Here is a 12,216-nt window from a genome sequence, read left to right on the forward strand (position 1 = left end):
TTTAACAATGTTGAATCTCTGTCCCAACCATTCCTTAACACAGTACCTCTCGTCTGTTCTGCTAGTGGCCATGCTCACGTGGTTTAAATCCCAGTTTCTCATCGCCATTGATACGTCCTTACTATACAGTATAAATGCACATGAGGCCCATGCTTGCGAGGTCAGTCTGATGAAGGTGGGTGGAGCTTCCCCTTTTATACCTGAAGGTCCAGGTTAGGAGTGTCTCCCACCTAGTGGTCATTGTTCTCACAGTGTACAACTTAGGTCAAATTATACATGGGTTACAATGCTGGTTGAATACATGACAAAGGTAATCACACTTTAACAAGTTGCAAGGAGCTTATTGAACAGCTGAGTCTGCCCGAAATAGCTGGCGCACTTAATACGTTGTAAGTGTCGCCTTTGTAATTGACTTCTATGGTGACGGAAATGGTTATCGTTAATAGAAGCTTGGTACAAGTGGTGGGGCCCGTCACTAAAATCCCCCATGATTTACTCGTTTTATTTAATAGATTTGCCTACATATATCGCTCTCCTCTCCTTCCAGTATTTGGTGATCTGTAATTTACCCTTAATAGTGTCACCAATCCCTACCCAACCTTTATCTCAATCCAATGGATTTTGTTTCTATTTCTTTGTTGGTTATGTCCTTTCTTGCTACGACTATCATAATATTTCTGATTAACACAACTACGCTACCACCACTTGATTCCTTCCCTATCTTTTCTAAATACATTATAGCCTGAAATATTTGATTCTTTCTTGTCTGCAGCCATATTTCTGTTATCCCTATTACATCTGTTTCCTCATTACTGATTACTATCTCCAATTATCCTGTTCTGGTGCTGATGATCTGTACATTGCTGTACTGGCAATTTAATATAGACCTTTTTCATTACCCCGGCTTGATTTTTAACAGGTATATTATTACATCTTATAGCCTTTTCTGTTTCCTGAGTATTTAAATCCCTTTATCTCTTTTTGTACTCCGACCTTTGCTCTCATCACTTACTTTTCTTAGCTTTAGGTCACTATTATTTCCACCCAAACCCGTAACTGTCAATAAGTTGCTAAAAACAAATTATTATCCAAATAATTAAAAAAATATTTTTAAATATTTTGCATCATTATTGAATTGAACATAAAAATAAAACTTTTTCTCAATTCAATTCCAGCTCTTACCAAAAAACAAACGTTTTCTTTGCGAAGTTTGAATGATTTCTGCTGGTGGAATCCCAAATACCTTAAGGAAAAATGTATAAACCCAGTAAGAGATAATCCAAAAAGAAATTTGTAATTAAAAACATGCACACCTAATTTATTCATACCTCCATGATACAAGCCAACTGTTCCACTTCATTTTCCCCAGGGAAGAGTGGGTAACCAGTGTAGAGCTCAGCTAAGATGCAGCCAAAGCTCCACATGTCAATTGCCAATCCGTATTGGTTGCCCAGAATTACTTCAGGTGAGCGGTAGAATCTGCTCTGGATGTATGTGTAAACTGTTGTACAAACATAATAGATTTCAAATATTAAAATGAAATAAAATGAATAATAAAGAATGTGCACATCCGAAGATTCAACCCATCCTATCTCTTTACAGATGTTAACAAATGTCTGGCAATTTCTGCTTTTAACCTATAACATATAACAGGTCTCCCATGACATTGCTCATGGCGAGTCAGAGGTTTTATAAGAACAAGGTGTTATGCCAAGTATTACCAAGGACACTGACTTCTGGGCATTGAGGGTGGCCTGGGAGCACACGGGGGCTGGCAAAATTTTAATGGAGTCTCATGGTCTGGCAGTAGTTTGAGGGGTATCCCAGAATTTGGAAGCACTGGAGGGAGTCCCAAGGTTCCACGAACAGTGGACAGGAAGGTTATTGACTTCTCTTTCCACAGTCCTCGTAACTGCTGCCACAACCCTCTCCTGAAACCTTGCAAACCCAGCACCCTCCCCAAATAACATTTCTATTCACTAAATGTGAGAAACACCACAGAAGGTCTATTTTCTTATAAAACACTAGGGTATATTTCTCGCTACCCTCTGCCTGGAGAAATCGTCATCCCCCAGGCAGAGAGAGGAAGGAAAATGGGGTGTAGACCAATGTTCCCTCTAAACTGCGCGGCCGCACAGCAATCTGCAAGGTCCCACGCAGGCCACTCACCAGCTTTTCCATTGGAAATACCGTGCATGCGCAGACATTTAAAGGGACCACACATTAAAAGAAACAGGCCACGCAGAACAAAGCGCAGCTTACAGGGAACATTGATGTAGACCCATTATGTCAGCTCTCTGCCTACAATGCATTGCCCCAGGATTTTCTAGGGCTGTGTGAGTGGTTGTAACTGGACTTGTGCCTGTAGTAGGTGGAAACCCAACATAGCTACGACAATGAGGTTGGAAAGGGTATTCCTGCATCACGCCCCCCCCCCCACCCCCTGATTTTTTCTCTCTCAATGCTTATTTTGGCACCCCAGTGGAGCAGTGCTTATGAAGAACTGGCACAAGGGACGCTGCCAAATTGCCACAGAACAGAAGGTCTGCAGGGGTCCTGGAGTAGGCTGACTACATTACAGGCAAGTCTCAAAATTCTTACTGAACCTTTACTCCTAGGATGATCAATAGGCCTCACGCAAACCTCTCAGGCCTACAACTGCACGCAGTTCCTTGTGCTTTTTAGGCAGAAGGCCCAAGAGGAAGTGGGCCTGGGTGTGGACTTTGCTTCGGCATGAGGAAGGAAGAACAGGGACAAGCTCTGCTGCTTCCCCTCAGCTTTACAACTGCCCTCATATTTCCTCATGGCTTTTCAGGTGCACAGCAATAAAGTAAAATCTCCCCTAGTATATCTCTTTACCTTGGCGGGGTTAAGGGGTGATGTGTGTGTCTCTCCAATCACCATTACTAGTGTTCTCTTTTCACATACTGGGATGTTGAAACAAGCACTTATATTGCAGTAATAACACTATTCAAATGTCAGGAGGAATACTTTACTGTCATTTTAACCCATTTGAGTAAGGACTTCTAAACACAAATAAAAGGCACTAAACATTTTATTCTGCTCACTCCATTTCTATTTTTCCATTTTTCTCCTTCTGTATTCTTTCTCTTCTTTAAACTTAATTTTTATTTCTAATATACCCTATTCCACCCATTTGATCTCTTGAAACAGGCAAAACAAAAGCGAATCTTTGAAAATAAATACTTTACTGACCTTCTTTGTCTCGTAGGAGCCACTGTCTATTTTGGAAGTGTGTCCTATGTAGTAAACAACTGAACTCTGACTGGTGAAAACCAACTTCAAAGAATGTTTCCACCACCCCTCCTCCTCCATCTAGCCAGTTGAGGCCAGAAATTGTGAAGAGGAATGCAGTCACATTATTGATGTGACCAGCTCTCTCTTTACCATGATCTTCTTACATTAAAGGAAGTGCTGCTCCTGGTATACTAGCTGTTTTGCTCACAGTATAGGCTGCCAGATGGCTCCCAAATGACAGCTAGTCCGTCCACACCAAGGAGATAAATATTGGTTTCTTTTGAAAGTACTGTACAAGAATGTATACATTAAAATATATTATCTGTACAACCTTTTTGATTCTCAAAGCAGCTTGATCCAAAGTCAATTACTTTGATTAATCCTTGTCCTTTAGGGCAAAGTAATATGTTCTCCTAGCAAAAAGAATAAACAAATGGTTATATTACATAATAATATGTGCTTCTGGTAAATAATACAATAATATACATTCAAAAAGGTTGACTGCTGCAGTGTAATTGACAAGCAATTACCAGGGAAGTAGTTACAATTGTAGATGTAAATATGTTTTTATGTTAAACATTTTCATTTGACAGGTATTTGTACTATACTGACTGTGTATCAAAGACTGAATGGGTGGGAGGGTGGGGATGTAATAATCCTGGGGAGTGGGCTGTGGGAAATTTAAGTTGTGGCTCCTTCCACCCCTGCCAAAAGGAGGGGATTGTTTGAGATCGATGGCAAAATCCAAAAGGTTCTGTGAAGAGTCTGTTGTAGTTGTGAACTTGAATTCACAAGGAGAAGCTATGAAAGCTGCAAATCTGTCCAAGTGCGATCTTAGTCAACAGGTAACATTTTGCGACATTGACAATCTACTTGGTATCGGGAAATGATGGTTAGCAATATCATGGCAGATTTCCTTAAGCTAGCAAGCAGCCCCCAGTTCCTCTGAATGCTTGATACCACATTTGCCCACTCTGCTACTTCTCCCACATACTCTTCATCGCTGTCTTCCAGGGAGGACAGCTTGGAGTGTGGAACAGAGCATTTCCTGAAGCAGCAGTTCTATAGCTGCATCATGAAGTGTGGAACGCTCTGGTAAAATTTTGGCTGCCAAAAATAAACCTCCCCTTTAAATGGCTATTGTAATCCTTTTAAAAGCTGTAGCAACACCAGAATTTCTGCCCTGATTAAGTGAGCTCCCAGCATGAGGTCCAATCCTGACTCGGAGTTTGACATGAATCTGTAATTAGCACCAACTCTGGAAAATCAGGTGGAGTTGGCTGTGAGATGTTTGTGTAAAGCTTCTGCATACCACTGTAAAATCTATCCCATAATAACAGCTATCAAATATCATCTAATTTTATTTGATCGCCACTAGATGGCAGCCCGGCACGAATATATGTGATAACTGCCAAGTACAGGATTCTCTGGTAAAGCCTTTGCCATAAAACATTTGCGAAACGGCATATACCAAATCTCTGCTAATTTTCTGTAATTTAGAATGTTTCTTCAAAACTTTTATTGTAGAGTTCCACCTTATGGTAAAAAATAAAAGGATAATCACAAAAATGTTGCAAATAATGACAAATTGAATCAATTCAAAACATTGTTTATGCCTCTACTATTACATTTGGAAACACAATGCTCTATAATGCTTCCATGTGCTATATAATGCTGCCAGTGTGCTATATAATGCTGCGAGTGTGTATAACCTCTCCATTCTGGTATCATTCTAATAAATAATTTTGCACCTTCTCCAGTGCCTTTATGTCCTTTTTATAAATGGAGGCTAGAACTGTTCACCAAGGTTTTAAGCAAGTTTAACATAACTTCTCTGCTTTTCAGTTCTATCCCTCTAGAAATGAACCCCAGTACTTATGGCCTTATTAACCTGTGTTGCTACTTTTAGTGATCTGTACCCCCAGATACCTCTGTTACTCGACCCCATTGAGACACTTATTTTCCAGGGAGTATATGGCTTTCTTATTCTTCCTACCAAAATGTATTAACTCGCACTTAACTATATTGAAGTTAATTTGACAATTCCATACCCATTCTGCAGATTTATTAATGTCTTCCTGTATTTTGTCACAGTCCTCCTCTGTATTATCTACAGCCATTCGCAAATTTTGAAACTGTTCTTCTGATTCCCAAGTCTAAATCATTTATGTAAATAGTGAACAGAGGTCCCAGCACCAATCGTTGTGGAACAGCACTTCCCACCATTTGCAAATCTGAGTCATTACCTTTAACCCGCATCACTGTCCCTTTAACCCGTATCACAGCCCCTTTAACCCATATCACAGCCCCTTTAACCTGTATTACTGTCCCTTCGAAGTTGCACGGCCGCGCACGGATCCCTGAGCTCCCGCGCACTTCAATTCAGATGCCGCGCAGACAGCTGGAGCGGGGGAGAGGTCCATTACACTATAGCCCGGGAATCCAAACGAACAGTCCTTTGCGAGTCTTGCGACCTCAGAGCCAATCCCAATTGGAGGGACTTGTAACTCAATGATTGGCATTGCAGCTCATGAAGTGTCTGTTCCGGTCGATGGGTTCCTGTGTAATGCCTGGAGAGGTTTGATTTTCTCCCTTAAACTTTGACCTTTCAGTTCATTCTCTGTGATCAGCTGTTTTTGGTGGGGTTACTGAGTCAGAAGTGTTGGCAGGACGGCTGTTGAAGTTCCTGCGCTTCTTTCAATAGTGATAAAAAAATCTTGAACATCCACTGACAGGGCCTCATTTAATCATTTCTTCTAAAACCTGCAGGCAGTTATCGTTCAGGATTACACTGAGCTGGGACACCAAGGATATTCAATTAATGAAATCAGTATTTTAAACAGAAAGCATTAGTCCCTCACATATCCTGATGCATTCAGGTTTCTGTACTCTAATTCTTGGTACATTCTTTGGTTTGATTTCTCGCTTCTGAACCGACACTGATTCTCTGCTTCTCTTTTTGCTCTGCAAAGAGAGACAGTGGAACAAAGAGAAAGCCGGAATTTACCAGGAGGTCAGCGGGTGGTGGGTCGGTCGGGTGGGCAATTGGGTATTTTTGACAGCATGTCAGGAACCCGCTGTCAACTAGCTCCCATGTGCCTTTCCTGATGGCGGGTCTGTCAGCGCTGAGCAGAACCGACAGGCAGCGGTGGGCAACCCAATTCAATTAATTAATGGCTTGTTTAGAGCCATTTAAAAATGATTTTCAGCTTACATTTGACAACTTTCCCATGGGGTCCACACTGGCCGAGGACCACATCTGTCAAGCTGACATGGGAGTTCAGTGGCCATTGATTCAGCTGAGTTGACAGCTTCAAATGTAAACTAAAAGCTCCGACCTTATCTTCCTTCAGCCACAAGCTGTTCCTCACCACAGTTCCACAACAGATTCAGTCTGCTGCTTATTTACATGTCTCCATCCAGTATGACTTCATTACCTCTCTCGCCATTAACAGATCGTTTCTGTCATCTCTACTTCACCTGCCATCTATTCCAGCAGCATGGGTGTCCTTTATACTCTCTCACCTTGGTGCTTAGAATCGCACCATGATCAGCACCAATACCAGCAGCAGCAGGCACAACAATAACACCTTCTTTGCAATCAACTGATGCTGCACAGGACAGAGGGCATCAGCACTACATTGCTGCCTGGAAGCCAAGGAATGGCCTCACCAAGGCAAGATTGCCCCAGCTGGGCACACGTGTTGCACCTGCGAACACAAAGTTCCAGGTCTGCATCTATCCCTGGCCACCAAACGTGTGACCTGGCAATTACCGTCATCATGACAATTCCCGGGTGCTCATTGTGGAGTTCTCGGATGAATGCCTCTCTGCCTATCTGGGGCATGACTACTCGGTTTCCCCATAGTAGGCAATCGGCCTGAATCGAGAGTTCATCCTTGCGCCTGGGAAATGGTTTAAATTCCTCAGGGCATGCCCCGTACATGGCTGCCCAGTCCCCATTCAGGACACATTTCTTGACTAAAGACAGTAGCGGGTCTCTATTTGTCCAGACTTTGATCTGATGGGCTGTCACGGGTGAGCCTTCACTTTCGAAAGCTTCAACAGCCATGACCATCTCAGCAGCATGCTCGGTAGCCCCCTCAGTGGTGGCTAGTGGGAGCCTGCTGAGTGCATCGGCGCAGTTTTCAGTGCCCGGTCTGTGCCGAATTGTCTAGTCATAGGCGGCTAACGTGAGTGCCCACCTCTGTATGCGGGCCGACGCATTTGCATTTATGGCCTTGTTGTCGGCCAAAAGGGACGTTAGTGGTTTGTGATCTGTCTCCAGCTTAAATTTCCTGCCAAACAGGTACTGGTGCATTTTTTTTACTGCATATACACATGTAAGCGCTTCCTTTTCTCCCATCCCGTAGTCCCTTTCTGCCTGGGACAGACACCTGGAGGCATAAGCTACCGGCTGTAACTGACCCTTGGCATTGACATGCTGCAACACACACCCGACCCCATGGGAAGACGCATCGCAGGTTAAAACAAGTTTCTTACATGGGTCATATATCGATAACAGATTGTTGGAGCATAACAAATTGCGTGCTCTGTCAAAAGCCCTTTCCTGGCTGTCCCCCCAGACCCATTCACGACATTTGCGTAGGAGCACGTGTAACGGCTCTAACAGCGTGCTCAATTTGGGAAGAAAGTTACCAAAATAGTTCAGGAGCCCCAGGAAGAACACAGCTTCGTCGTGTTACGGGGTCTGGGTGCTCTCTGGATCGCTTCCGTTTTGGTCTGATCCTGTCTGCTGCTACCTCTTCCCCAGGAATTCTACCTCTGGAGCTAGGAAAGTGCACTTCGCCTTTTTCAGTCGCAGACCTACCCGGTCCAGTCTGCGTAGCACCTCCTCCAGGTTGTGGAGGTGTTCTTCAGTATGGCAACCCGTGATGAGGGTGTCGTCTTGAAAAAACCACCGTCCTTAGAATCGACTTGAGGAGGCTTTCCATATTTCGTTGGAAGATCGCGGCGGCCGAACAAATCCCGAACAGACATCTGTTGTACTCAAACAACCCCCTGTGTGTCGTGATGGTGGTCAGCTTCTTTGACTCACTCACCAGCTCTGGGTCATGTAAGCTGAGGTCAGGTCCAATTTTGAAAAAGGTCTGCCAGCGGATAGCGTCGCAAAGAGGTCCTCCGCTCTCGGTAGCGGGTACTGGTCTTGGAGTGACACCTGATTGATGGTGGCCTTGTAATCACCACATATCCTGACTGACTCATCCGCCTTGAGCACCGGCACAATCGGGCTCGCCCAGTCACTGAATTCGACTGGCGAGATGATGCCTTCCCTCAGCAGGCGGTCCAATTCGCCTTCTATCTTTTCCCGCATCACGTACAGCACTGCTCTGGCCTTGTGGTGTACAGGCCCGGCGTCCGGGTTTATGTGAATCACTACCTTGGTCCCCATGAAAGTGCCAATGCCAGGTTGAAATAGTGAGTCAAATTTGTCCAGGACCTGTGAGCATGATATTTGCTCCACAGAAGAAATTGCATTGACATCGCCCCATTTCCAGTTCATGACAGCAAGCCAACTCCTCCCCAGTAGTGCGTGACCGTCCCCCGGGACGATCCAGAGTGGCAACCTGTTCTCCGAATCTTTGTGGGTCACGACTACCGTGGCGCTGCCTAGCACCGGAATGATCTGCTTTGTATATGTCCGTAGCTATGCGTCAATCGGCAATAATTTTGGCCTCCTGGCCTTGGACGCCCACAAATTGTCGAACTGTTTGATAGTCATCAGAGACTGGCTAGCCCCTATGTCTAGCTCCATTGATACTGGGATGCCATTGAGGAGCACTTTCATCATTATCGGTGGCATCCTGGTGTATGAACTGTATTTGTGCTCCGCATGAACTCGCTGAACTTCAGCTTCCAGCGATTTCCCCCTCGTAGGTCTTACATTGGGCCCGTCCTCCTCGGACATCAACCTGGCTGCAGGCTTCCTGCACATACGCGCCAAGTGACCTGTGACGTTGCAATTTCTGCAGGTACGTGCAAGCTCTGGCTGTGTGTTTGCCTCCACACTTCCAACATGAGCCGTTGTTGGAAACAAAAAGTCCATTACCAGTCGATCATCTCTGACTGTCTCTGTAACTGTCCTTAAACGCACCATTGACAGGTGTTGATGGCCCCATTACTGGCCGCATTGTCTCTTGCGATGGCATGAATCACCGTTCAGCTAGCCATTGTCTTTATTGAATTCCCCCTTTGGGTTCGACTACATGCTCGGGCATGTCCGATTGCCCCTGTCTGCCTGGAGAACTGTGTGCCGTGTTAACAATGTTGACTTCCTGTCCATTTGCTGCATTTAAACCAAGATTTTTGTCAAACATCATTCTGGTCTCTTCCTCCCCTGAGATAAATGTCTGGGCCATCAAAGCCGCCGTTTCCAGGGTCAAGTCTTTGGTCTCAATCAGTTTCCTGAAAACCCCAGCGTGCCCGATGCCCTCAATAAAAAAGTCTCGCAGCATCTCCACTCTGCATGCATCTGGGAACTTACATAGGCTCGCCAGTCGCCGGAGGTCTGCCACAAAGTCTGGAACGCTTTGCCCTTCTCGCCGCCGGTGCGTCTAAAACCGGTGTCTCGCCATGTGCATGCTGCTCGCCGGTTTAAAGCGTTCCCTGATCAACTTACTGAGCTCTTCAAAAGTCTTGTCCGCCGGCTTCTCTGGTGCTAGAAGGTCCTTCATCAGGGAGCACGTCCTGGAGCCACAAACCGTCAGGAGATGAGCCCTGCGTTTGTCGGCCGAATCCTGTCCCAGCCATTCCTTAGTGACAAAACTTTGCTGTAGTCTCTCAATAAAATCGTCCCAATCATCACGAACAAAGTACCTCTCTCGTCTGTGCTGCTAGTGGCCATGCTCACGTGATTTAAATCCCAGTTTCTCATCGCCAATAATATGTCCTTGCTATACAGTACAAATGCACAAGAGGCCCATACTAGAGAGGTCACTCTGTGACCAGTAACCTTTATTTGCCAGCACTCAAGTGGAGAAGATGGGTGGAGCTTCCCCTTTTATACCTGAAAGTCCAGGTTAGGAGTGTCTCCCACATGTTCACCACCTAGTGGTCAGTGTTCTCACGATGTACAACTTAGGTCAGTTTATACATGGATTACAATGACGGTAGAATACATGACAGTGCCCTCCTCTGCAATGAGCAACCAGGCTGTGTTGATCTCCTGGGAAGGACACTTCCGCCCATGGGAAGGGAAGGGGACCTCCCTGCGTGCTCTGACTCCTTCCATAAGCACATGGAAAGTGTCACAGGAGAGCCTGGATGCAAAAGTGCACCTTTGTCCTGTGCCTGTCAGTGTTTGCTGCACCTCATTGCTGTACAACACTGATGGCACAACTGTCAAAATCAATTTGGCCATGTTCCCTTTAAGGAAACCGACTGATGACGCTTCATCAAATGACATCACCCGCTTTCTCTAATTGACCTGGGAAACGCACCGAGTGAGCTTAACAAGCCCTATTAATGGAAATTCATTTCACAGAGCGGGATGGAGCTGGCAGCGGGGCCGTGACCACAGACCTGCCGAGGTGAGCAAAGTCCTGGCCATAGAGTCAGAGAGAAAGAGAGACATAAGAAATAGGAGTAGGAGTAGGCTATTTGGCCCCTTGAGTCTGCTCTGCTATTCAATGAGATCATGGCTGATCTTCTACCTCAATTCCACTTGCCTGCACTATCCCCATATACCTTGATTCTCTCAATATCCAAAAATCTATCGATCTCTGTCTTGAATATACTCAACATAGAGAAAGACAGAAACAGAAAGAGACAGATATATATACATTTCTACAGATAGAGAGAGAGAGAGAGAGAGAGATTTAGAGAGAGAGACAGGGAGTTAGAGAAAGAGACAGGGTCAGAGAGAGATTTAGAGATTTAGAGAGAGAGAGAGACAGAGACAGAGAGAGTTAGAGAGAGAAACAGAGGGAAAGAGGAACAGAGAGCGAGACAGCGAAAGAGAGAGAAAGAAGGGTGAGGGTCCAGACGCATGTAGTCCGCACTTTGGAACAACACAGGGGGAGGTGCAGCACATGTACAATGACTGCTGGAAAGAGGCTAAAGCAAACAATTTTTAGGCCCAATATGGGAATTTATTTTTTTTAATTCAGAAAATTGTTTAAAGCCGTAAACAAATATGGGAAAGTGATGTTGAATGTACCGTGTTAAGTTCCAGTTAAATTTTTGCCAGGTGTTGTCCCCTTTTTGAAAGAATCTATCGGGGTTAATGAAATCATGTTATGAGGGGAAAAGTTTGTACCCCTTTTTTCACCTCAGAGTCTGTGAGAGACGGAGGGAATGGCAGCAGAAAAAGAGGAAACGACTTTTCCAAAACTGATCCCAACACATTGCCAAGGCTGGGGGTAGATAACCTCACTGCTTTCTTAGGAAGTTTAACGGCTTTATTCACTTTTATTTGAGCTCCGTTTGGAATTAGAGTTTATTTTATTATTTTTTGTTGTATGTTTAACGATAGCGTTGAAGAGGGAAAGAGAAACTTGGAGCGACTTCTTCTGTCAATGTTGCAATGAGACTTGAAAGAAATGAAAGACTTTTAAAGAACTTTTCACAAAAAATGAGTGTTAAAAACACTTTTTCCCCCTAAGTTTCAAATATGATTTTGAAATGAAAACCAATTTTCCCCTCATCTGCACAATTTTCAACCAGTTCTTGAAGTCCAAACACTTTTAAAGAGACTCTGAATTGCTTAAAATGTTTTAAAATTGAAATTTCTCAATATTTGATTTTGAACGATCAACTGAAGTGAGTAGCTTTATACAAACATGCAGCCATGCTGCTGAGAAGGGGGGAGTTGTAGGAGTTACACATTACTTTTTATTGACTTTAAAAAATATATATCATTAAGACATTTAGGAAGCGAACCAAAAGGGGAAAAACACAATCTATTTCATTTTGTCTGTCGTTCTATAGTCCGAACAA

At 44.3% G+C, this 12,216-nt stretch overlaps 1 protein-coding gene across 2 annotated transcripts in view; it reads right to left on the reverse strand.

Moving 5' to 3' along the window:
• dyrk4 (dual-specificity tyrosine-(Y)-phosphorylation regulated kinase 4) overlaps positions 1-12,216 on the reverse strand; it is a 183,286-nt gene that overhangs the window by 47,318 nt on the left and 123,752 nt on the right. For both annotated transcript variants that reach the window (XM_070896649.1, XM_070896650.1), the window contains 3 exons: positions 3,590-3,671; positions 1,329-1,501; positions 1,183-1,243 (listed from right to left, as the gene is read on the reverse strand). In XM_070896649.1, coding sequence (XP_070752750.1) covers positions 1,183-1,243; positions 1,329-1,501; positions 3,590-3,671 — 316 coding nt within the window. The remainder of the gene's footprint in view (positions 1-1,182; positions 1,244-1,328; positions 1,502-3,589; positions 3,672-12,216) is intronic.

Source organism: Pristiophorus japonicus, chromosome 13 (genome assembly GCF_044704955.1).
Source record: "Pristiophorus japonicus isolate sPriJap1 chromosome 13, sPriJap1.hap1, whole genome shotgun sequence".
Lineage (NCBI taxonomy): Eukaryota > Metazoa > Chordata > Chondrichthyes > Pristiophoridae > Pristiophorus > Pristiophorus japonicus.